This window comes from Phacochoerus africanus, chromosome 12 (assembly GCF_016906955.1).
Source record: "Phacochoerus africanus isolate WHEZ1 chromosome 12, ROS_Pafr_v1, whole genome shotgun sequence".
NCBI lineage: Eukaryota > Metazoa > Chordata > Mammalia > Artiodactyla > Suidae > Phacochoerus > Phacochoerus africanus.
Window position 1 is genome coordinate 53,785,042 of NC_062555.1, and position 23,574 is coordinate 53,808,615.

At 46.8% G+C, this 23,574-nt stretch overlaps 1 protein-coding gene across 1 annotated transcript; it reads left to right on the forward strand.

Moving 5' to 3' along the window:
- Positions 1–11,247: 11,247 nt before the first annotated feature.
- UCMA (upper zone of growth plate and cartilage matrix associated) lies at positions 11,248–21,428 on the forward strand. Its single transcript, XM_047755285.1, has 5 exons — positions 11,248–11,372; positions 11,666–11,731; positions 11,816–11,911; positions 15,855–15,953; positions 21,008–21,428. Exons 1-5 carry the CDS (start codon positions 11,315–11,317, stop codon positions 21,103–21,105), a joined length of 417 nt encoding a protein of 138 aa, XP_047611241.1. The 5' UTR covers positions 11,248–11,314; the 3' UTR covers positions 21,106–21,428.
- The last annotated feature ends 2,146 nt before the right edge of the window (positions 21,429–23,574 follow it).

Genomic DNA, 23,574 nt, shown 5'->3' on the forward strand with positions numbered 1-23,574 from the left:
AAGTTGGACAAGATGGGGACCTGTGTGCCTGTTTTCCTTTAACACGGCTCAGCTTGGGCCCAGACAGCTTGAGGTGACTAAATTCCTCTCCTCCCTGGCCCTGCCTCAAGTCATACTGAGAGGCCCGGACTGTGGAGAACTCAGAATATAAGCCATATATTTACAGGATTCCTGGATGGCCAGGGACCCCAGCCAGCTTGGCTCACACTTCTTACCCCACAGACCTTGCTTATATGCTCTTCCGTGGGCCTTGCCAATGCATCCTTTCCTTTCCATTCCCCGAGACGGCCCATCCTGGAACCAGAAAGCGGCTCTGTACTTCATTTCCAGAGAGAGAGTGAGAGAGTGCGCCTTTGCTCAGAGAAATGGACAACTTTCCAGGCGCCAGAGCTGGCCCAGGTTATCAATGATACCTCTGTCCCTGCAAAGGTGTGCCAGACTCTGCTCTTCAGTCACTCCTTGGCTGAGAAAGAAGCCTGATACCAACGTGGAACAAAGAGCAAGCATCTGCTAGTCTCCATGAAGTCTCCAGATGCACTGAAATAATCACGGGATGGGAGGATTTCAGAGGATAGCCAGCCAGGTGTTGGAGTGGCTGGGGAATGGCTCACAGAGAAAGCAGAGCTGGACTTAGAGGGATTGGTACAGTATGGGGTTTTTTTTGTTTGTTCTTTAGATAACACTTTTGGCTTTTTCCCTCCTGATTACAAAACAATTGCATAAACCACTATGGAGAATGGTATAGAGGTTCCTTAAGACACTAAGTATAGAACTACCATGTGATCCAGCAATCTCACTCCTGGCCACATATCCAGAGGAAACCATCGAAAAGATAATATGCACCCCAATGTTCACTGCAACACTAATTATAATAGCCAAGAGACATGGAAGCAACCTAAATGACCATTGATGGAGGATTGAATAAAGATATGATACATATATACAATGAAATACTACTCAGCCATAAAAAAAGAATGAAAAAAATGCCATTTGCAGCAACATGGAAGGATCTAGAAATCAGCATACTAAGTGGAGTCAAGAGAGAGAAAGACAGGGAGTTCCATTTGTGGCTCAGTGGTTAATGAACCCGACTAGGAACCACGAAGATGTGGATTCAATCCCTAACCTCGCTTAGTGGGTTAAGGATCCAGCACAGCCACGAGCTGTGGTGTACGTCTCAGATAAGGCTCTAATCCTGCATGGCCATGGCTGTGTTTGGAGGCTGTAGCTCTGATTAGACCCCTAGCCTGGGAACTTCCACATGCCATGGGTATGGCCCTAAAAAGCAAAAAAAAAAAAAAAAAGAAAGAGAGAAATATAATAATATAATGTGAGATCACTAACATGTGGATCTAAAAGAAATGATATTAATAGAACTTACAAAATAGAAACAGACTCAAAGATTTCAAAACCAAATTTACGTTTACCAAAGGGGGAAAGCAGGGGGGGGGTAGTAAATTATGGGATTCGGATTGATATATACATACTACTATATAGAATAAATAGGAAATGGGCACCTACTGAATAGCATAGGGACATTTACTCAGTACTGTGTGGTAACTTACATGGGAAAAGAATCTGAAAAGGAATGGATATACATATAAGTATAATGGATTTACTTTGCTGTATACCTGAAATTACCACAACTTTGTAAGTCAGATATATTCCAATAATTTTTTTTTTTTGCTTTTTAGGGTCGTACCCACTGTATATGGAGGTTCCCAGGCTAGGGGTCAAATCGGAGCTGTGGCAACCAGCCTACACCACAGCCACAGCAACACAGGATCCAAGCTGCGTCTGTGACCTACACCACACCTCATGGCAACACTGGATCCTTAACCCACTGAGCAAGGCCAGGGATCGAACCCACAACCTCATGGTTCCTAGTCAGATTTGTTTCTGCTGCGCCATGATGGGAACTCTTCCAACAAAATTTTTAAAAATTTAAAAAAAAAAAAGACTGCATGATCATTGTACAAAATTTAAAAAATACAAAGCCCTCCCTAAAACTAAAAGAGGAAAATAAAGACCACCCCATTGCAAGTTTTTTTCAATGGCATGTATATATTTTTAATACAACACTGAGTGAGTTTGTGAATATGTGTATATATAATACACATAAGCTTATGTACACAGTATAATCAGTATATATAAAGTCATCCAAGTGATTCTTAACATTGGTTGCTCTTTACAATCACACCTCACACGTTTGTACAAAACACTGATGCCCAGACCCTTGAATAAGAAGAGGTTATTAGAGGTTGGGGTGATGGCCGGGTTAATTAGCTTGATTGTGGTGATTATTTCATAAATGTGTACATATATCCAAACATCAAGTTGTACATCTTAAATATATCCATTTCTACCTGTCGATTATACGTCACTAAATCTGGGGAAACAAAATGATTCAGAGATTTTTTTTTTAAGGAGCACTTGCTGATAAAAAGACAGGAATTTTTCACCATTACACACACAAAGACTCTTAGAGGTTGAGGCCCAACACTGTTTTTTGTTTGTTTGTTTTTTGCTTTTTAGGGCCACACCCGCGGCATATGGAGACTCCCAGGCTAGATGTCAAATCATAGCTGTAGCTGCCGGCCTACACCTCAGCCACAGTAACACAAGATCCTTAACCCACTGAGCAAGGCCAGGGATGGAACCTATGTCCTCATGGATGCTAATCAGATTCGTTAACCAACACTGGTATTTTTTTAAGCATTGGGGAGATCTAAATTTGCAGTCAAGTCTGAGAACCACATCTCTAAACCCTCTAGAGTAAGTCCATCCATCCCAAGAGAAAGGCCATTTAAATCTCCCCATCTGACAGCAAGAACAGAGTCCAGAAGTCCAGTCTAGTCTCTCTCCCAGTATATGCCTGGGTCTGACAGGTAGCAATACAATCTGCTTTGGCTGCATCTGGCAAGATTAGTCTTAGGACCATGGCCTGGTGAGATTAGCATTTGTGTTGGAACCTAGACTGGGGTGTTGAGTTCAAGTCAGCAGGCCGGGTTAAGCCTTCAGTTCCTCACTAAAGTGACAATTGCTTAACTGCTGTCATCACATAGATGAGTAAACCCCTGGAGGCGGGATTCTCATGTTCAAGTGTTATTTTCAGGATGAGGGCTTAAGAATGGGATGATTTTAAAGTCCCTGATGGGTCAACTTCTGCACAGTAGAGGCTAGGGCTGTGGTGTATCCAGAACACCAGACACCACAATGCCACTCCCAAAGCCTGGGGGCCGCTCAGCAAGTGGGCAGTGGTTCAGTGTGTCAAAAGGCAAGAGGCTGCTGAGGAGCTTCCCAAGGTTAGGGCACAGGCCACAAGGTGGCACAGTGCCCTGCAGAGGTGAAAGCAGAGTGCTCTGCTGCAGCTGCTGACATGGGGAGCAGAGCAAAGGTCTTTCACTTCGATACCTTTTGGGGGGGCCCACATCCATGGCATATGTAAGTTTCCAGGCTAGGGGTCTAATCGGAGCTACAGTGCCAGTCTATGCCACAACTACAGCAACACAGGATCTGAGCCACGTCTGTGACCTACACCACAGCTCAAGGCAACACCGGATCCTTAACCCACTAAGCAAGGCCAGGGATTGAACCTTTGTCCTCAAGGTTACTAGTCAGATTTGTTTCCATTAAGCCACAACAGGAATTCCCCAGATTTGCACTTTTGTAAATAAAGATTTTTTTTTTTTTTTTGGTGGCATATATGGCAAGTGGAAGTTCCCAAGGATCGGGTCTAAGCTGAACCTGCAAACTATGCCACAGCTTTGGCAATGCTGGATCCTTAACCTCCTGTGCCAGAGTAGGAGCTCCTAAAAATACTTAAAACTCCATACACAGGAATCTTTGTGATAATTATGGGATTTTTGGTGAGGGTTAGGGATAGTACTTCGGTATGAGACAAAGAAGAGAGGTGGCAAAGGGGAGAGGTGGGAAAAAGCATAATGTAATTTCAGAGGACCCGTGAGTAACTAGAAATCTCAGAGTCCGGAGTGATATTAAATACATTTATCTCAGAACAGACCAGTCAGAATCAAGGCTAGCTGTGGGAGCAGAGCAGGGTTCTGGAGGGTTCTAGAGGTTCCCTGCTGAGCCAAGCATCATCCGTTTGGATAATGGATCCTGGGAGAGAGCCTGGGATACCTGGGGTGACAGATGGCTCAGGAAAGTGGCTATTTACCAATTGATAAGGGAGGATTCTGGTATTTTAGTAACAGCCACAACAGCACCTGTCAGCTGAGGACCCCATGAAGCTGTAGAACACCCCATGCCCTTTTCAAGGCATTTCTTAGCTAACACATCACGTATCTTAGTGGTGATGGCAGAGGACAAATGTTTCCTGGCTTCCCTGCATGGGGTGTGGGGAAAGCAAGACACAGAGAAGGGTTTATAACTTTCTCTATAGACTCAGGAAGTCGTTGGTCACACTGGGATTAAAACACATGCCTAGTGATGCTGATCACTCAGAATAGAGACATCTCCTGCCAGACTTCATTTCATGGGGAGACTTCTCGACACCGTTTTGATAGGAACCCATAATATTTCCATGGCACATGAGGGGAAGAACTATAAAGAAGCTTTATGATACTCTGGCTCGGTGCTTAGAGGAATGAATGTCTGTCACAGGAACGTAGGAAACCAGAAAAGTCTTAGAAATGTTGCCCTGACTCGCGAAGCCCTCATTTTCCACATCCGCCTGTGTCAACACAGTCAGATCCAGGGGGATTTCAAGTGGGTTCACACTTTTTTTTCTTTTTGTAAACAGCCACTCTCTCACTCAACAAATAAACCTTCACATTCACGTCTATGGTATTTCCTTCTCACTGAGGAGGTGGCAGGAAAGTGGTTCATCCATATGCTCTGTGGGGGCTCCTGAGGGGGCTGAGCTCTGAGGATCTCCTGGTTCCAAGGGTCCTAAGTCTCCCTTTCAGTACAGTCCTTAACACTTCTCTACCACGTGGTGGGGTTAGGTGTATATATTAGTCCATTGGAAATGAAATGAAAAAACAATACATTCTTAGTATTAGGTATAAACAATGAACTTTTCTATATTTGGTTCAGGCATTCAGTAACCTCACTTGCACGGACTCACTTCCTTGGGGTCATTTCCATTTACAGAGTTTTGTCCTTCTTCTCTGGTAGATCAAGTGATATGGTGAGTCACTGACCTTGTCAAAGATAAAACTGTACCAGACAAAGTGAAGAAGAGTTTATTCAAGACTATTGCAATGGAGGAGAGAGACTGAACTCAACTCCAATGAAAGGGCTGGAGATTTTTTTTTTCAGTTGAAGTAGAGTTGACTTAGAATATTATTATTATTTTTTTGTCTTTTTTTTTTGTTATTGTTGTTGTTGCTATTTCTTGGGCAGCTCCCGCGGCATATGGAGATTCCCAGGCTAGGGGTCCAATCGGAGCTGTAGCCACCGGCCTACGCCAGAGCCACAGCAACGCAGGATCCGAGCCGCGTCTGCAACCTACACCACAGCTCACGGCAACGCCGGATCGTTAACCCACTGAGCAAGGGCAGGGACCGAACCCGCAACCTCATGGTTCCTATTCGGATTCGTTAACCACTGCGCCACGACGGGAACTCCAGAATATTATTTTAGTTTCAGGTGTACAACATAGTAATTTGATACTTTTAGAGAATACACTCCATACAAAGTTACTATGAAATACTGATTGTATTTCCCTGTGCTGTACATTACAGTCTTGTAACTTATTATTTTATACCTAATAGTTTGTACCTCTTAATCTCCTTCCCCCTTATCTTACTCCTCCCCCTATACCTCTCCCCTCGTATAAACGGTTTGTTTTCTGTACCTGTGAGTCTGTTTCTGTTTTGTTATATTTGTTTACTAGTTTTATTGAAAAATAAAAGACTCCATATATTAATGGAAATTATTTTGTTATATTTGTTCACTTGTTTTATTGAAAAATAAAAAAACTCCATATATTAATGAAAACACATTTGTCTTTCTCTGCCTGACATATTTCATTAAACATAATACTCTCTAGGTCCACCCATGTTATTGCAAATGGCAAAATTTCATTCTTTTTAACAGCTGAGTAATATCCCATTGTGTATATATCCCACATCTTGTTTACCCATTCATCTGTTGATGGGCACTTAGGTTGTTTCCATATCTTGGCTACTGTAAATCATGCCGCTATGAACATGGGGGTGCATGTGTCTTTTTGAATTAGTGTTTTAGTTTTCTTTGGATAAATGCCCAAGAATGGAATTGCTAGATCTTGCAGTAGATCTTGAGAGGTTTTAAGAGCTGGGGTGGGGGGAATCGCAGACCACCTGTGTTTGTTAACTAGCCTTCCCAATTGGAATAAAGTGCCAACCAAAGTTAGGTGCCTACCCTCCCACAGAGACTGGAAGATAAAAGTGTTACCTCTTTTGGTGTTTTTGTTTCAAAGAATGATTCCTAGGTCTTTGAGAATGACACTTCCTGGGTTGAATGTCTGGAAAGAGGTTAGAATATTTGCATACATTTCAAAGACGGAGGATAAGAATTTGTAAGTGCAAGTTGGTTGTTTTTGTTTGTTTGTTTGTTTGTTTGTTTTTTGCTTTTTAGGGTCACATCTGCAGTATATGGAGGTTCCCAGGCTAAGGGTCAAATCAGAGCTACAGCTGCCAGCCTACACCACAGACACAGCAACACAGGATCCAAGCTGCATCTGCGACCTACACCACAGCTCATGGCAACACCAGATCCTGAACCCAAAGGGATAGAACCCACAACCTCATGGGTTCATTTCTGCTGTGCCATGATGGGAACTCCAAGTGCAAGTTTTCTAAATTAATTAATCTTTTTTTTTTTTGGTCTTTTGTAGGGCTGCACCCGAGGCATATGGAGGTTCCCAAGCTAGGGGTCTAAATGGAGCTGTAGCCAAAGGCCTACACCACAGCCACAGCAACACAGGATCCAAGCCATGCCTGTGACCTACACCATAGCGGACGGCAACGCTGGATCCTTAACCCACTGAGTGAGGCCAGGGATAGAACCTGCAACCTCATGGTTCCTAGTTGGATTCGTTAACCCTGAGCCATGATGGGAACGCCTGAACCTGTTTAACTTGTCAAACTGAGGGGAAGATTAAGGCCATCTTGGTTTCCCTCTAAGACCATCTACAAATGCACCACAAAATTCATGTCTTCTGCTTGCGAAAGCCCCTGAATCCAGTGATACATAAACCTGGAAATTTCAGGTCCCTGTGTAGGCACTTTCTTATGAATAGCCCATTGAAATGAACTCAAAAATGTCTCTTTTTAATGTCCTCACCCCAGAGTATTTTCATTGATTAATGTTTATTGAAACATTTATGAAGCATCAATTTGGTGCCAGAGACCATTTCAGGTATGAAGAAGATGAAAACTTCTCCTCAAAGAGAACTCACAGCACTGAAGGAGACAGACAAGTAAATGAAAGTTTTAGCTATAATGTAAGAGTCCCTCAGAAGTTAAACATGGTTTCCATATGATCCAACAATTCTGCATCTAGGTATCTACCCCACAGAAATGAAAACCTATGCCCACACAAAAAATGTGCCCAAGAATGTTCATAGGAGCATTATTTACTTATAATAGCCAAAAGGTAGAAACCCAAGTGTCCATCAACCAATGAATGGATAAATAAAAAATGCTACATCTGTGCAACAGGATATTATCTAGCAATAAGAAGGAATGAAGTACCGATGCAGGCTACAACATGGATAAGCCTGAACACAGCATTTGAAGTGAAAGAAGTCAGTCACAAAAAAGCCACATAGGGTCTGATTTCAGTTAGATGGACTCTCTAGAAGAGGCAAATCCACAGAAACAGAAAGAAGACTGGTGGTTGCCCAGGGCTTTAGGGGTTGGGGAAAATGGGGAGTGACCACTAATGGGTATGGAGTTTCTTTTGGGGGGTGATGAACGTGTTCTAAAGTTGAAAGTGGGGATAGTTCAGTATATTCACAAAATTATGGTTGTTGGGAAAATGGGCAAAGCCACTGGACTTGACCTGGTTTGAATTCACACATCACTGCATTTGATTTGTCCAATGACACATCCTTCAAACTGTGTTTTCTCCACCTCACTGAATGATCTTACCATCCACCTACCCAGGTACCCAAACTGAAAACTCTGGAGCTGTCTGAAATATATACCTTCTAATCTGTCACTCCCCTGAGCTAATTAGTCATCAGGTCTTTTTTTTTTTTTTTTTTTTTTTTCCTGGTAGCACCCAGGGCATGTAAAAACTCCTGGGCCATGTCACAGCAGTGACAATGCTGGATCCTTAACTGCTAGGCCACCAGGGAACTCCAGTCATCAAATCTTATTGATTCTATTTCTTCTATCTTTTAAAACATCTGTCCTCTCCATTCCTGTGCCTCCTGCCTTTTGTCAGCATCACCTCTTACCTGGATGATAGCCTTCTCTAAATCTCTCCACTTTAGTCTAATCCCTCTCAACCTTCACGTTGTGGGTATGGTGTTCCTAAAATTAAAAAAAAAAACAAAAACAAAAAACAAACAAAAAAACACCTCCTCAGGTCACTTCCCTGCTCAAAATCATTCAAATGGTTCATTAGTTGTGTCATGATAACAAACATATATATAATGCTCTGTGTGTGCCAGGCACTGTTTTAAGAACTGTGGACATATTACCTCTAATCCTCCTATGTGACGATGTGACAGAGGAGGAAATTGGGCACAGAGAGTTGAAATGGGTTGTCCAAGGCCATGCAGGTGGTTTAGTCCAGACCTGGGACTGAACCTAGGGACTGGCCCGGGGTGTGTGCTTTCAGCTGTCATATTAGAGTGTCTCACAAAGATGGAGGCCAAACCCCTTACACTGTGACCCAGGCCCTGGCTCCCTCCGGCCCCCGCACGTGCTCCCGTCCTCTGGTATTACTGAACCGCCTGTAGTTCCTCAAAAGGGCTTCACTGCTCTGGGCCCTTTGACAATGCCTTCTGTCTATCTGGGCTGTTTCCACACCGTGTAACATATGTGTATATACCCTTTTAAAAAATTTTTTTGGTCTTTTGTCTTTTTAGGGCTGCACCTGCAGCATATGGAGGTTCCAGGCTAGGGGTCCAGTTAGAGCTGTAGCTGCTGGCCTACTCCACAGCCATAGCAACACCAGATCTGAGCCGCGTCCGTGACCTACACCATACCTCACGGAAATGTCGGATCCTTAACCCACTGATCAAGGCCAGGATCGAACCCGCAACCTCATGGTTTCTAGTCAGATTCATTTCCACTGCACCACAACAGAATTCCCATATAGACCTTTTTGTAATAGCTTTTTAAAGATATTGATCTCATACCTAGCCTGGGAACCTCCATATGCCACGGGTGCGGCCCTAAAAAGACAAAAACAAAATTTTTTTTAAAGGGTATATACACATGTTACACAGTGTGGAAACAGCCCAGTTAGACAGAAGGCATTGTCAAAGGGCCCAGAGCAGTGAAGCCCTTTTGAGGAACTACAGGCAGTTCAGTACAATTCAATGGGTTTTAGTATATTCATAAAATTGAAGTTGCATTAGAATCACGTCTTTCAAGGCAAAAAGACAAAAAAAAAAAAATCATGTCCTTGCCTTGAAGTGGGTGACATGTTCTACTCTGGAGAATGACGTCCCGAAAAGGCCACCTCTGGGGACGGCCAGGTGCTATGAGCAACCTGAAGGCTGCAGAGCTGAAGGTGGAAGAGCACGAAAGAGGGTGAGATGTGTGGACACCAATGGGTCCAGAGAGAGAGAAAAGGGACAAAGAGATTACACTTGGAGACCAAATAAGCTCAGACCTTTCCTTGGAGCACATCAGTGTAGTGGAGAGAAACCTCAGGCTGCCAGCTCGGGTAAGTAAGAAATGGGAGCTTGTTTTTCCAGAACTGAGCTTATGTCCCATTTCAAGTCTCCAGCCTCCTGTCAGCAAATTCTGGATCTCTTACTATTTTCTCCCGGGCTGGGTCTGAGAAGATTTCCAGGGGCTTGAGATTCTCCCCTAAACGGTTCTGCATCGACAGTGGATGCACAGTGTGTGACCTGGGGCGGAAGGTACTTTGGAGACTTTGGGTAGGTTTACCGAAAGCTTGTAAGCCAGGTGCCTGGCTTAGAGTAGGTGTTTGATAAATATCCATGGTTGAAATGAATGGAACTAAAAAAAGGCAGCAAGACGAATGAGGGTGTCAAGGATATCACAGGTATTTCACACATCCATTTCTCACCCACGAGTCCCATCAAAATCGCTGTCTCGGGGCCCTTCCCTCTTGCAGGTGACAGCTAGTTGACCTGACAGATGGGTGTTGTCCCTCCTGGGTTGATCACGCAGAGGCCACCCCCACCTGGTTAAGTGGGGTTAGCCAGTATTGAAGGGGAATCCTCTATGTGCTCCCAGCCACCAAGAGCTGGCACAAGGGTCAATAGCACTTCCCTCCAGTGAAAAACACCCATTATTTTGTTTGCTTTGCCTTGGTTATTTTTCTGCTATTAACATTCTCTTCCTGTCAGTGGTCCATGGCAGGCAACTCCTTGGATGCTTCAGAATAACAGCAAGAATAAAGCTCCTGAGGGGCTGGGCTGATTCCATCAGCATTCCTGCTTCTGGGAATGCATTTCCTCCCATACATGGAGCGTGCCTTTGAGAAGTATGCCCAGTGGTGGGGCTCTCTGCACACTGCACTCCTCCTTGCCCTGTGGAAGGCCCACTGCCTCTCCTCCTCGGTGTCTTAAAAAGGCACTGGGACCCCAAGGCTGAGGGGTCTGTGCTTTGCTTGACAGTGAGCATCAGTGGGGGATACGTCAAGGTGAGGGGCACCGTCAGGATGGCCCATGTGTCTGTGCAAGCGTCACCCTAATGGGGGTCTTCCTGCCTTTGGTCCCTCCTGAGTCAAAGTCCCCCACTGAGCCCTTTCTCCCTCCTGTGTGCTTCAGCCTCCAGGATCAGAGTCCCCATCTCCCCTGCAGCAGATGCCAGGGGCTTTGAGACTTGCCCTTGGTCTTTGGTATCCTGACCCTGAGGCTGGGCATTCCAACAGCAATTCTTTGGGTGCGGATCTTGGAAAGGCCGCTTCAAAACTGTCCCGACTGGGGCTCCAGTGATGGGCTCTGCTCCTGTGAGGTTTGCAAGGTGCCAAAAACATCTCCAGTGCTCCGGCAGGAGCAGCCAATGGCAGCCAGAGCCCGGCCTCCTGCCTCCCTCTCTCCCTCCCTCCCTGCCAGCTGCCTGACACAGAAGTGCAGACCCAGCAGCCTCAGTGGCTGCAGAACCCTCTTTGCCTGAAGTTCCCAGACAGAGCCCCAGCCTGCCCAAAGATGGCCTGGAGACAACTGTTCCTCATCTCCTGTCTCTCCACTGTTGTGCTCCTGTCCAGTGAGTAGGGGGAGGCTCTGGGATGGACTTGGTCTCAGGTGTTAGGTGAGGCTGCTCAGGCGGCCCAGGTAAAGGCAGGTGCTTATTGTTAAGAAGGCTGTACTGGGGTGAGGGGGTGTCTATAACATAGCACAGCACAGAGAAAACCACTACCTGGTGGTCTCTTGGGGAGAACGGCTCTTCTGCTGATACTTGAGGCACCCAGGGCTCCAGGACAAGTCACAGAGCCTGGGAAGAACCATCTTGGCCCGACCTGGGGTGCCATAGCCCTCATGTTGTGCTCTTGTCCACAGTACTGCAGGAGGGGACCAGTGCATCAGTAGGTACCAGGCAGGTGGCAGGACAAGAGGTCCAGGAAGGTGAGTGCCGGGTCTACCCAGGGGTGCAGGGTGGATGGGCTGGCAAGCCCGTGATGGTTGTGACTGGCCTCTCTCGGGTTTCAGGCGTCAAAGAGAAGATTTTCATGCAGGAATCAGATGCCTTGAATCTCCTCAAGAAGCGCAGCAAGCGGTCTCCCAGATCCCGAGATGAAGTCAATGGTAAGGAGGCTGGTGGCCTTGCCTCCTGTTCCTTCTTCTTCCCACAGTCAGCTGGGCTGTGGGGACCCCAGGGTCCCAGGGCTCAACTTGGGCCCTCAGGTAGCAAAGTGACTTCAGCTCTGACCACCTGCCCTCGATTGCAGGTCTAACTGGCTATGCTGAAGGGGTAAGGAACAGAGAGAGGGAAAGGGCCATACGGAATGCATTGAAATAATGAACTGCACCTGTTTCTGAAAGTTAAGTGGCCTTGACCACTTCCTCTCCCTGGGCCCAAGTTTCCTTAAGCCCCTGAGAGAGCGGTGTTCAGCCAGCAGTGTTTTTAAGTCTCCGCTTCCAATGCATTTGGGAGTCTTTTGAGCTTGGAACCGTGTTTCCTTCTCAGCCTGAAGAAGGCCCTGGTGTCCCCTGCCTGGCAGGGACCCTCATTGCCATGACCTGCCGACCCTTGAAGGCATTTGAGTTTTCTGCTTTTGAACTAGATTCTTCCAAGGACTCTGAGCTCTGACAGTCTGAGTCCAAAGGCTTGATTCATTATTTGTGGGTGAGTCTGAATAAACTCTTTGTGCCTCTCAGCACACTCAGCAAGGTAACCCGCTCAGAGAAAACAACAGGAATGTTTTCAAATGATGGGTAAGAAGTGAGATGAAAACGTTTGGAGACAAAATTTGCCTTTTTTTTTTTTTTTTTTAAATTGGAGAAGGACAATCATGTTGGGGAAATCTCCAGGCTTCACACAATTTGGGATTAAAAGACTAGCAAATGTCAAGAAACACTGAAAAGACTGATGGAGTTTGGACAGTTCTTTTTGTTTGTTTTTATTTTTTGTCTTTTTAGGGCCATACCCGTGGCATATGGAAGTTCCCAGGCTAGGGGTCCGGTGGGAGCTGTAGCTCCCGGCCTACACCACAGCCACAGCAACACCAGATCCGAGTCACACCTGCAACCTACACCACAGTTTATGGCAACGCCAGATCCCTAACCCACTGAGTAAGGCCAGGGATTGAACCTTCGTCCTCATGGATATTAGTTGGGTTCATTAGCATTGAGCCAGGATGGGAACTCCTGAGCAGTTCTTGATGGAAATGAGAGAAGCAACAGTCTGGCGGACTTCCAGCAGGGATCAGGCTTGAATTTAGGAGAGGCAATTAGCTTCCATCCTCTAAGCGGATTCAGAATGAGAGGGATGATGAAGCCAGAGGTCTGTCCCCTGGAATGGAAGCTGTGTGTCAGTTGTGGGAGCTCAGGACAGCCTGGTGAATGTCTAGAATGCTCCCGATTTCATCTGCTGTCACCAATTCCAGTGATGGGCAGAAGAACAATGCCCAATTACGTCTCAGGTTCAGGAAAGGCAGGTGACACTCTGATAAACCTGCATTTGGAACCAGAAAACCGGCATCTCCTATCTCTAAGCTTCTGGGTAGACACAGATTACTTGGCAGTGAAAAGAGGAACTAATCGGAGGAAATGCACACTCCCGAGTAGGGCTGTATCCTATGTGTATGATGCACAGTATAAAAACAGCATCTTGTCCCAAGAATCAAATTCTTATTCATTACTGAGTCAGAGGTCCAGTCTGTGGCACCTCCAAAAGGGCAATTGAGGAAGATTATTTCTTTTCTGGAGTACAGAGAAATGGAAAATGCTTCTTTAGGAACTGGTGGTAGCTCATCAAGCACCTGCTTCCTGTCCCCTACGAACCCCCCTGCCTTCCGCCCTGATGCCCTGCCGCTTTCTGGTACCTAGAGCAACATCAGGGCTTGTGGTGGTTGCAAGAAATGTTCTAGGCCAGCCCCAGCTATGGCCTGAACACTGTGTGGCCTTGATTAGGTCACCATACTTCTTTGAGCCTGAACTCCCTCTTAAGAAATGTGTGGCTATGGGACAGGGGGAGAGGCATGGGAAAGAGCAGAGCACCAACCTCTTCTGCCAGACTAAAGATGCTCACAACTACAGAAGTAAAGGCACAAGTATGGGAAAAACATGGGAGTTTCCTAAGGAATCCGCATGGAGACCAGTTCGCAGATGATATGATTTTATCTGAGTTAGATGAATTCATATAAAATCAACAACTAGTATTTATATAACTTGGCTAGGACTGTAGGCTCCTTACATTCAACGACTTGAGATTGTTTACAGGATTATTGTTTCAGAAGGAAATACTTCTTGTTTCTCCCACCACCTCTGTAGTGTGGGTGGGGCAGGAAATCAATGTCTTGCCTCGGTTCCTCTGCTTCCATGCTCTTGCACGTTGTCACTGGTGGGGACAATAGCACCTCAGTCTCCCTGCTGTGATGTGGGGGAATCACACTGCAGGGGTGTGAGGTGTTCCGAGGGCCCCAATAATTTCCTCTAAATAACCACAGCTCTGACACCAAAGAGGTCAATTTAAGGATGTGAGGGCAGAAATGGAAGAGGCTAGAAACTAATTTATTTTATATCAAACTCCCTCAAGTCCAGTTTTTTTTGGGGGGTGGCTATATTAGAGCAGGTGAGGGACAGCTGCACCTGCTGGTGAGGTGTGACTTGGTGGTTCAGGTAAGGATTCCCTCTGGGGCTCGAGACACTGCTAGGAGCTTTGCTGTTCAGCAGCCAAGGAATGGTCATCATATTTACATGCCCTCAGAGCTAGTTTTCAGTTATCATTGGGGCTATTTCTCTAACCACAGAGGTGTACCTCCAATTTTAAAATGTGGAACTGGAATTCCTCATTGAAAAGTTTACAGCCAACTTTACTGGAATGCAGTACCTCACAAACTAAGGGATACCTGTGGTGGGTATTTTCATCATCAGGGAGTTTACCTGATCATCCCATATCCTGTACTAATTACTGCTGTATAACAAATGAGCCCAGATTTAGCAACTTAAAACAACAAACACCATCTCCCAGTTTCTGGGGTCTAGGCATGGCTTGGCTGGTAGTCTCAGACCCAGGGTCTCTCAGCAGGTTGCAGTCAAGGTGTTGGCTGCGGCTGCGTTCATTGCAAGGCCTGACTGTGAGATCTGCTTTCAAGCTCATGCACATGGCTGTTGACAAGCCTTAGGTCCTGCTGATTGCTGGTCAAGGACACCAGATCTTTGCTTGAGTGAGTCTGCCCCTCCACAGGACAGCTGACAACGTGGCAGCTAGCGTCCCTCAGAGCAGAAGTGAGATGAAAGAGACAGACCAAGCCAAGACAGCCATAGCCCTGTTTGTAACCTAATCTCAGAAGTCACGTCCCATCATATTTGCCACCTTCTGTCCGTGAGAAGGGAGGCACTATGCCAGTGCACACAAGGGGAGGGAATGACCTCAGGACAGGAATATCAGGATCATCTTAAATCCTTTCTACCACATGTCATCATCACACCCTTAGGGGATTTCTATCATAGCAGTCACAATGCTGGGTGCAATTTATTTTCACATCTTTCTCCTTTTGTGGACTATAGGCCTTAGGCAGAGGAAAGAATCCTTTCTTTGTCCATATCTTCCCATCCCACCCCACCCCCAAATCTTTCTTATCTGCCTTTTTAATCCCAGTGCTGAGCATACCTTCAGGTAGGACAGGTGCTCAAAGATGCTGAAAGGACTTGCAGGTATTAATATGAAATTAAGTTGGGTCACTCCTTCATTGAATTCATATCTATCATCGACTTCCTAGCTTCAGAGAGAAGGATACACCTGGATACACCATTACCTTAAGGCTGAAGCTAAATGGCTTCCCCTCTTGGGGTCTCAGTCCTCTCGTACACAAAATGAGGCTGTTGGATGAGTTGCCCCCCAGATCTCTCAGATTTTGAAGTCTATGTCAGGAGAGAACCATTTCTGTGAAAGCCGGTCCTTACCCCTCCCGCACAGCCCCATCCCCACCTGACTAAGTCTCTTGGGCAGAATGTCTGGTGTTCCCCTAAAGGCGGGTGGCAGCCCCTATTCTTAGGGGCAACTCTCGCCTCTTCCCTCCCCCAGCAGAGAACAGGCAGAAGCTGCGGGCGGACGAGCTGCGGAGAGAGTATCACGAGGAGCAAAGGAACGAGTTTGAGAACTTCGTGGAGGAGCAAAACGACGGTAAGAGCTCTGCAGCCAGGGAGATTTGCGGGAGTGCCACGTTGATTTGCCTGTACTTCTCCCTAATTTTTAATTAAAGGAGGGAGGTAAGAGCAGCTCTACTTTCACTTCACAACATGAGAGTCTTGGGAAAAAAAGGAAGGAAGTCGCACAAGTAGCTCCAGCATTTCAGAAGGCCTGGGAGAGGACAGACCACCTAGGCCTGGGGTCTGTGGGAGTTTTGAGTTGATAGTATCTTCTCCTACTCAGGATCACTGTGGTGGACTGTCTTAGCAACTACACTACTAGCTTAGTTCCCAGAGAGTTGGGTTGGGAGGGTTTCAAACTCACTTTCAAGGGGCCATGTCATGGCTCTGGGAACTACCCATCTTGGAACACCTAGGCCTTCATCTCCCTAGCCACGACCATCAGCATCTGGTGACTGGTGAAAGCAAACCAGAACAATGGAACTCAGACAGCACTGGTCACGGGGCCCTGCGCCGTACCCCCAGCACCCCACCTCCAGCATCATCTACAGCCCACGTGAAGGCTCCCACTCGCCCACCGCATCGGGCCCCTGCAACTTCCGACATGATTTGCCTGTTCCCTCACCTGCTGCCCCACGTGTCTTGTTTGCTAAGCCTTGGCCTTGGCCTCTGTGTCTCTCACCAGGCAATGAGCACAGCTTATCCAGACAGGGCTCCAGCCTCCACCCAGGAAGTGCTTTATTCACCAAGGTCTCAGGGTGTGGGTGTGGGTGCAGGTCAAAGGAAACTCCACCTTTGAACAGCCTCCCATGGAAGGGGTGGGATTCAACTTTGTATCTATTACATGTCCTCAAGAGTCACCCACAGCAAAAAATCCATAGAACAGTTCATGGGGCTCAGTCCAGATAGGCCAGTGTGTGTGTGTTTATTACTTTCTCGGTTTTTTTCCCTGAAGCTTTAAGATTGAAGTGCTCTTGAGAAAGGTCTTTGATGCATGTCAGCTTGGACACAGGGCCACAGTTGAGGTGCCCTTTGTTAGAGAAAGTCCATGATTTCAGTACTGAATTCATCAACCTCCTTGCTTGCTTGCTGGTGGACGGGGAGCTAACATACTCTTAGGGCACTTCTTAGTGAAAAGGACACCATCACCAGGTACCAGCAGGCTGCAGGCCATGCTCGCTGCTTTGCAGGTGGCACCTGGTTGCACCCTGCAGTCAGGTGTTGGGCAGGATTCCAGCAAATCAAACATTCTGGGACAAAGTCAGACTGTTATAACTCAGAGGCAAAATATTTCTGTTGAAGATTTGTTACCTTGGTGGACAGCGTGGGGGGAAACATTTTAAAAAATGAGACTGTGGCCTCTGAAATTTCTTTGGCTTTTTTTTTTTTAAACGTGCAGCAGTAATAACAGCATTTTATTTTGTGCATTTTTAAGTGTTTCAGGTCCCTAGCATCTGGATGGAAAACATTCACTGTTTTCCCTTCCACAAATTAGGATGAGGGGTTGGGCATCTCAGCCCAAGTCCTCCGCCAGAGCCAGAGGCCCCGGGGCCTTTCCCACAAAGATGAGGACGCTGCAGGGCAGGGCAAAGGGCTTCGGGGACTGCAGTGACAGCAGCTATGGTCATGGCCTGAGAACGTGCTATGCCAGGCTCTCCACTGAACCATGTAATCCTATAATCAGCCTTTCAGGTCTTAAAATTTCCATTTTACAGTTTCAAAACCTCAGGCTTAGAAAGGATACATGAATACTCAAGGACATATAACTAGCAAGGGATTTAAGCTATGGTGTATGTGCCTGCAAAGCTCATGTTCTTGTGAATGAAACGAGTAGAGGTCCTAGGGAGCTTCCTCCATCCAAGGATTGGCCTGTGAGGATGGAGGGAGGGAGCGGGTAACGTACAGTGGCCCAGTCTGGCTGAGGGTACAGGCTGAGGATAAATGTCAAGGGTGAACCTCATTTCAATTTCCCCCCTTCCCTTGCCTCTGCTCCAGAACAGACTGCTGCACAGAGGCCAGGCTGCCGGAAAGCTCCACTGTGGGCCATGCTCAGAGCTCTTCTCAAAGGCCCTCACACTCCCTTCTCGGTAGGGACTCTGGGTTCAAAGAGGTTTTTTTTTTTTTTTTTGGCCTTTTTAGGGCTGCACCTGCACCATATGGAAGTTCTGGCTAGGGGTTGAATCACAAGCTGCAGCTGCTATCCTACGCCACAGCCGCAGTAACTCAGGATCCCAGCCAAGACTTCAACCTACATCATAGCTCAAGGCAACACCAGATCCTTAACCCACTGAGTGAGACCAGGGATGGAACCCACATCCTCATGGATACGAGTTGGGTTCATAACTGCTGAGCCGCAACGGGAACTCCTCAGTTAGCCATCTTGATGCAATGTCATTTCTTCTCAGAATACTTGATAGCAGCTGGACGCTGGCCTTTTCCCCAAGGGACATGCTTCATAAAAGTGAATGCTGAGAGATCACCACGGGTGACTGGAAGGAGTTGGATTTCCGTGGGTCTGGAGCGAGATTTCTGGACAAGAGGGACTGTCCTGAGGGCCTGAAAAATCCTATCTAGGTCAAAGGCCCCTCTTCCAACCCACGGGACACTGGCCCTTGTCTGGGGAAGGGGCGGGAAGGGTCAGAGGATCACTGGGCTCTGTCATGACTCCTGGTTGTAACTCTGCTCGAGACCACCAGCTTTACAAGGAAAAACTAACTCTGAGTTCTGCCCCCAAAAACTCTGGGATAAACAGTGCGTTGAGCTCCCACTTCTAAGTCCTGTGTGGCAGCTCAGGCCTGCTTCGACCTTCAAAGCCTGAGTCTATCAAAGGTCACAGGCTCCGGGCCTTGGGTCTTTACCAGGGAGGCCTTCCGGTCATCTAAATGAAACGGTCCAAGAAAAGAGTTTGGCTTGGTCTGGGGAGAAAAAATAAAACTCCTATGTCAAAATCATACTGTCAAGATCAGCAAAGAGTAGCTGCTCTATGTGGCTTGAGAAAGGTCTGAACGGCCAAAGGCTCACAGCCAAAGCTCCAGCCTGGCCTGTCTCTGTGAGCTTCTGGCCGCCCCTGAGGCACCAAGGGACGGTGGATTTTTAGCACCCAGGGTAGTGTCAACCCCAAGCTCACATAGAAGGAAACATCCCCAGCAGACATGGTGCCCCAACACCCAGAGGTAGCAAGGGCCCTTCCTGTTTGAGAGCACCTGGCTCCCACAGGTGCCAAGGACCACAAGGACACCCAGCTTCCCCGCACGCTGAAGCCATCAGGCCATCCTGCTCACCCAAAGCCACAGGGGACGCACTTCACCAGCACCGAGGTCAGAGTCAGAGGCTTTGTGGTGAAGCCCACATTTAATAAGACAGAGGCAAGGAAGACATTTTGGGTTTTGAATCTCTGCTATTCTATTGCCTTTCCATCCTCCTAACGTTTTCCCCAAATACTTTTTTTTAAAATGTGGCTAAAATATATACAACATAAAATTTGCCATCTTACTTATTTTTTAGTACAATTCAGTGGCACTTAATACATTCGCAACCAGCAGCACTATTTATTTCCAAAACCCTTTCATCACCTTAAGCAAATTTTCTATAAATTATTCACCAATTCCCCTCTCTCCATAGCCCCTGGTAACCTCTAATGTATTTTCTGTCCCTACAAATGTGTCTGTTCTACATATTTCACAGAAGAGGAATCACAAAATGTTGTCTTTTTGTCTGGTGTATTTTACTCAGCATGTTTCAAGGTTCATTCATGTTGTATCAGAACTTCATTCCTTTTTATGCCTGAATAATACACATAGACATACATATATATATATATATATATATATATATATATATATACATTCATATTTGCCTATGTCATATTTTGTTTATCTACTCATCTGTTCTTGTTTTCAGAACTATTGGGTTATATGGTAGTTCTATTTAATTTTTTGAGGAGCCTATGGATGATTTTTTTTTTTTTTGGTCCTTTTTGCCTTTTCTAGGGCTGCTTCCTGTGGCATATGGAGGTTCCCAGGCTAGGGGTCCAATCGGAGCTGTAGCCACCGGCCTACGCCAGAGCCACAGCAACGCAGGATCCGAGCCGCGTCTGCAACCTACACCACAGCTCACGGCAACGCCAGATCCTTAATCCACTGAGCAAGGGCAGGGACCGAACCCGCAACCTCATGGTTCCTAGTCGGATTCGTTAACCCCTGCGCCATGACGGGAACTCCCCTATGGACGATTTTTAAACACTGACATCCTTGTGACAGTTGCTCATATTTTAATGGTCTCTAACAGTGAGCAGGCAGTCTTGAACTGACCTCAGAAGCAAAATTCTTTATTTTTATTTTCGGTCTTTTTAGGGCCACACCCGTGGCATATGAAAGTTCCCAGGCTAGAGGTCAAATAGGAGCTACAGCTGTCAGCCTATACCACAGCCACAGCAACATGGGATCTGAGCTGCGTCTGCAACCTACACCATAGCTCATGGCAACACCAGATCCTTAACCCATGGAGCAAGGCCAGGGATCCAACCCGAGTCCTCATGGATACCAATCGGGTTCGTTAACCACTGAGGCACGATGGGAACTCCCAAATAACTTTATTTTTAAAGCTTAGAAAACACAGCACAGTATTTACTGTTACTCACTCACAATCCCATTATTTGAAACCGACAATTTCCTTCTACGATTTTTTTCAACAGTATGGTTTGCAGTCTGTTTTGCCGCTACTGTGGTTCTGTGTTCTATGTCTTAGTTGGTATGATCTGGACCAGTTTCTGCACGCAGGCCTTCCTTCCTGTGCTGGCTGTTCAGGGAAGGAGCGCTGAACAGAATGCTGGACTCTGGTTCCAGCTCTCTTGGCAACCACCTCTGTGAGGCTCACCTGTCCAGGTCTAAATGTACAATGAGGACTTTGGATTTGTGTCCTCTCAGGCCCTTCCAGAGGGGACATTCTGTCACCCCTGCACACAGGTGTGGTTGGTTCATATCACCTTGGGGTGGGCCCTTTGTGTTGACAGTTGCCAAGAGAGCTCAGTGTCTGTGTCCAGATCCGAGTCCTCCATCCTGACACAAGGACTTTCTCTCTCGTTCCCAGAACAGGAAGAGAGAAGCCGGGAGGCCGTGGAGCAGTGGCGCCAGTGGCATTATGATGGCCTATACCCATCCCATCTCTACAACCGCCACCATATCTGACCTCAACCTAACAGACCCAGAAGGCAGAGCCTGAGAGGTCCGCTACCCTGACCAACCGCAGTGTTCAGGCATCTCTGCTGCCTGCTAACCAGTCAGTGACAGGGCCTCAGCCTGGGGGCTTCTGTTCTGATGGATTGAACACCCTGGCTTCCGCCTCCTGGCAGGTATTTCCTGAGGTGAGCCAACACCTGTGGGGCCTGTGGCACTAACCCTACAGCTGTTTTCCCTTGCTTTGCCATTGTTCCCAAAGTGAGCCTCCCATAGAACAAAGAATCCCAGTAAAGAGAAAAGCTGAAAAATAAAAATGCTGAGTCAATACTCTACATTGTCTTCTCAGATTGTCCCTCCTAAGGGACACCATGGCTCTCCCTGACTGTGGCGTTCGTTTGGAAGCTTGGGCTCTCGAGCACTGCTGGGTATTTCCGCTGTCTCGGCAGTCACGTGACCTAAAGGGACTGGGGAAATCCATTTTGTGAGATCGTTACTGAGCCCAGGTGCTTCTCATGTCTCATCTGGAAAGAATCAACCTTCAACGGTGGTTTCTTAAAGGCATCCCTCAGAAGCCAGGGTTACAGTAGCAAGCCCAGCTATAACCCAACTCTTGAGCAGGTCAAGTTTAGCTGTGATAGCACCTCCTTTTTCTTCACAGCTTTCCTTGGTAGAGCTGTCATACAAAGTGCCACGAACTGGGTGACCCACAACAATGAGCATTTATTCTCTCAGAGTTCTGGAGGCTAGCAGTCTGCTCTGAGGTATTGGCAGAGCCACACTCCCTCCTAAGGCTCAGGAGAGGATCCTCCCTTGCCTCTTCCCGCTTCGGGGGCCCAGGTGTTCCTTGGCTTGTGGAGGCTCCCTGGAGTCTCTAACTCCATGGTTAAACAGCCTCTCCCTGTGTCTTCATCTTCTGTGTGTCTGTGTCTCTTCTCTTCTTATAAAGACACTAGTCAGATCGAGCTAAGGGCTCACCCTACCAGCCTCACTAAACTTGATTTTGTCTGCCAAGACCCTATTTTCATAAAAGGCCAAGAGACACAGCCTCAAGCATTCTGCCTTCCTGGCCCAGCCGCAGCACCATCCTACTTCCATACTAAGAGTGCAGGAAACTCAAGAACAACCCACGCAAGCACCTCGGTGGGGTCAGCTCTTGAAGATAAAGAGGACTCTAGATGAAGAAATAAATGTACCCTCTCCTGGCCATGTCCCTGTCCCCACCCTTGGGCCCTCTGTTTCCCCCGTGGCTTGGGTCTCTGGCTGGCTGGTCCTGCCTGCTTTGGAGGTTAGGTTTCCAGGACAGTATAGGGCAACTTGATTTGAGGAAAAGCTGCTCAATGGTGGTAAACTACTTCTCCAAAGGTGAGGTGATTTACTAGGTCTCGACACTTGCAATGAATGCAAAGGGATATTTAAGGAAGGGATAAAGTCTTTAAAACTTTTCTAGTGATTAAGCAACTGTGTACATTCCAAACCACCTCATCTCATGTATAGTCAGCTCTGTATTTTCTCACAGAAACTCCAAGCAGGAGCTGAATGGGCCTATGGAAAGGTAGGAAGGGCACCAGGCAAACACTACCATTCAATGTCGTTACCTGGGCAGGTGAAAGAGAGGAGTCATTCTCTTCTCAGGGTGCCGGGATTCATCCTTTGGAGACACAGGTTTGGGGCACAAGTCCCAATACAGCAAAAATAAAAGCCATGCCCAGTTTTTGATCAGCACAACTCACTTGTGTTAAATGTGCCTTATATAAGAAGATCAGCAGCTGAGAATTGGAATTTTTTTCCTTTTTGGTTGCACTCACAGCATGTGGATGTTCCTGGGCCAGGGTCAAACCTATCCCATAGCAGCAACTTAGGCCACTGCAATGCTGGATCCTTAACCCACTGTGCCAAAAGGGAACTCCTTTCCTTGGGGGCAGGGGAATATTTTGATTACTTTCCTTTGGGATTCACTGAGGTATAGTCACTATAAAGTTATGCGACCAACACAAACATCCTGTGTGTATAAAGTGAATCAAATCAAAACGCTTCCAAAACGAAACCAGGTTTTTGGCACACACCCCACCTGCACCATCCAGATATTCCAACCAGCCACCCTACTACCTTTGGGCCTGTTTTTGAAAAGACAGGCTCTTCAGGAAACCCACTGCTCCCCACAGCCCTCGCTGTAACTACCAGGAGCTTCAAATCAGAAGCTGACAGTAGTGGAAGAAACTGGCATAAAATAAAAAACTCTGCAGATGCCTCAATGTTTCATTAACCAGTTTTACTTATTATTCTGAGGAGACTGAAGTTATTGGGGAGGAATGAGTGTTTCAAAGTTTCGGAGCATAAAATTGAACAGACTGAAAGAAGAATCTGTGGGCTTGAGTGGAACGAAGGTCCTCTCCGAACTACTGGGCAGGAGACTCATGCTTGGATCCCCTCTGCTTCCCACCTCAACCTTGAAATGGCAGAACAGGGAGCCTCAGCAAA

What these genes read in the sequence shown, in the direction of transcription:
- UCMA (XM_047755285.1), top strand. Translation starts at nt 11,315, where the DNA reads ATGGCCTGGAGACAACTGTTCCTCATCTCCTGTCTCTCCACTGTTGTG. An exon ending in ATCCCGAGATGAAGTCAATG is followed by an intron (nt 11,912 to 15,854) that starts GTAAGGAGGCTG and finishes TCCCTCCCCCAG; the next exon opens with CAGAGAACAGGCAGAAGCTG. An exon ending in CGTGGAGGAGCAAAACGACG is followed by an intron (nt 15,954 to 21,007) that starts GTAAGAGCTCTG and finishes TCTCGTTCCCAG; the next exon opens with AACAGGAAGAGAGAAGCCGG.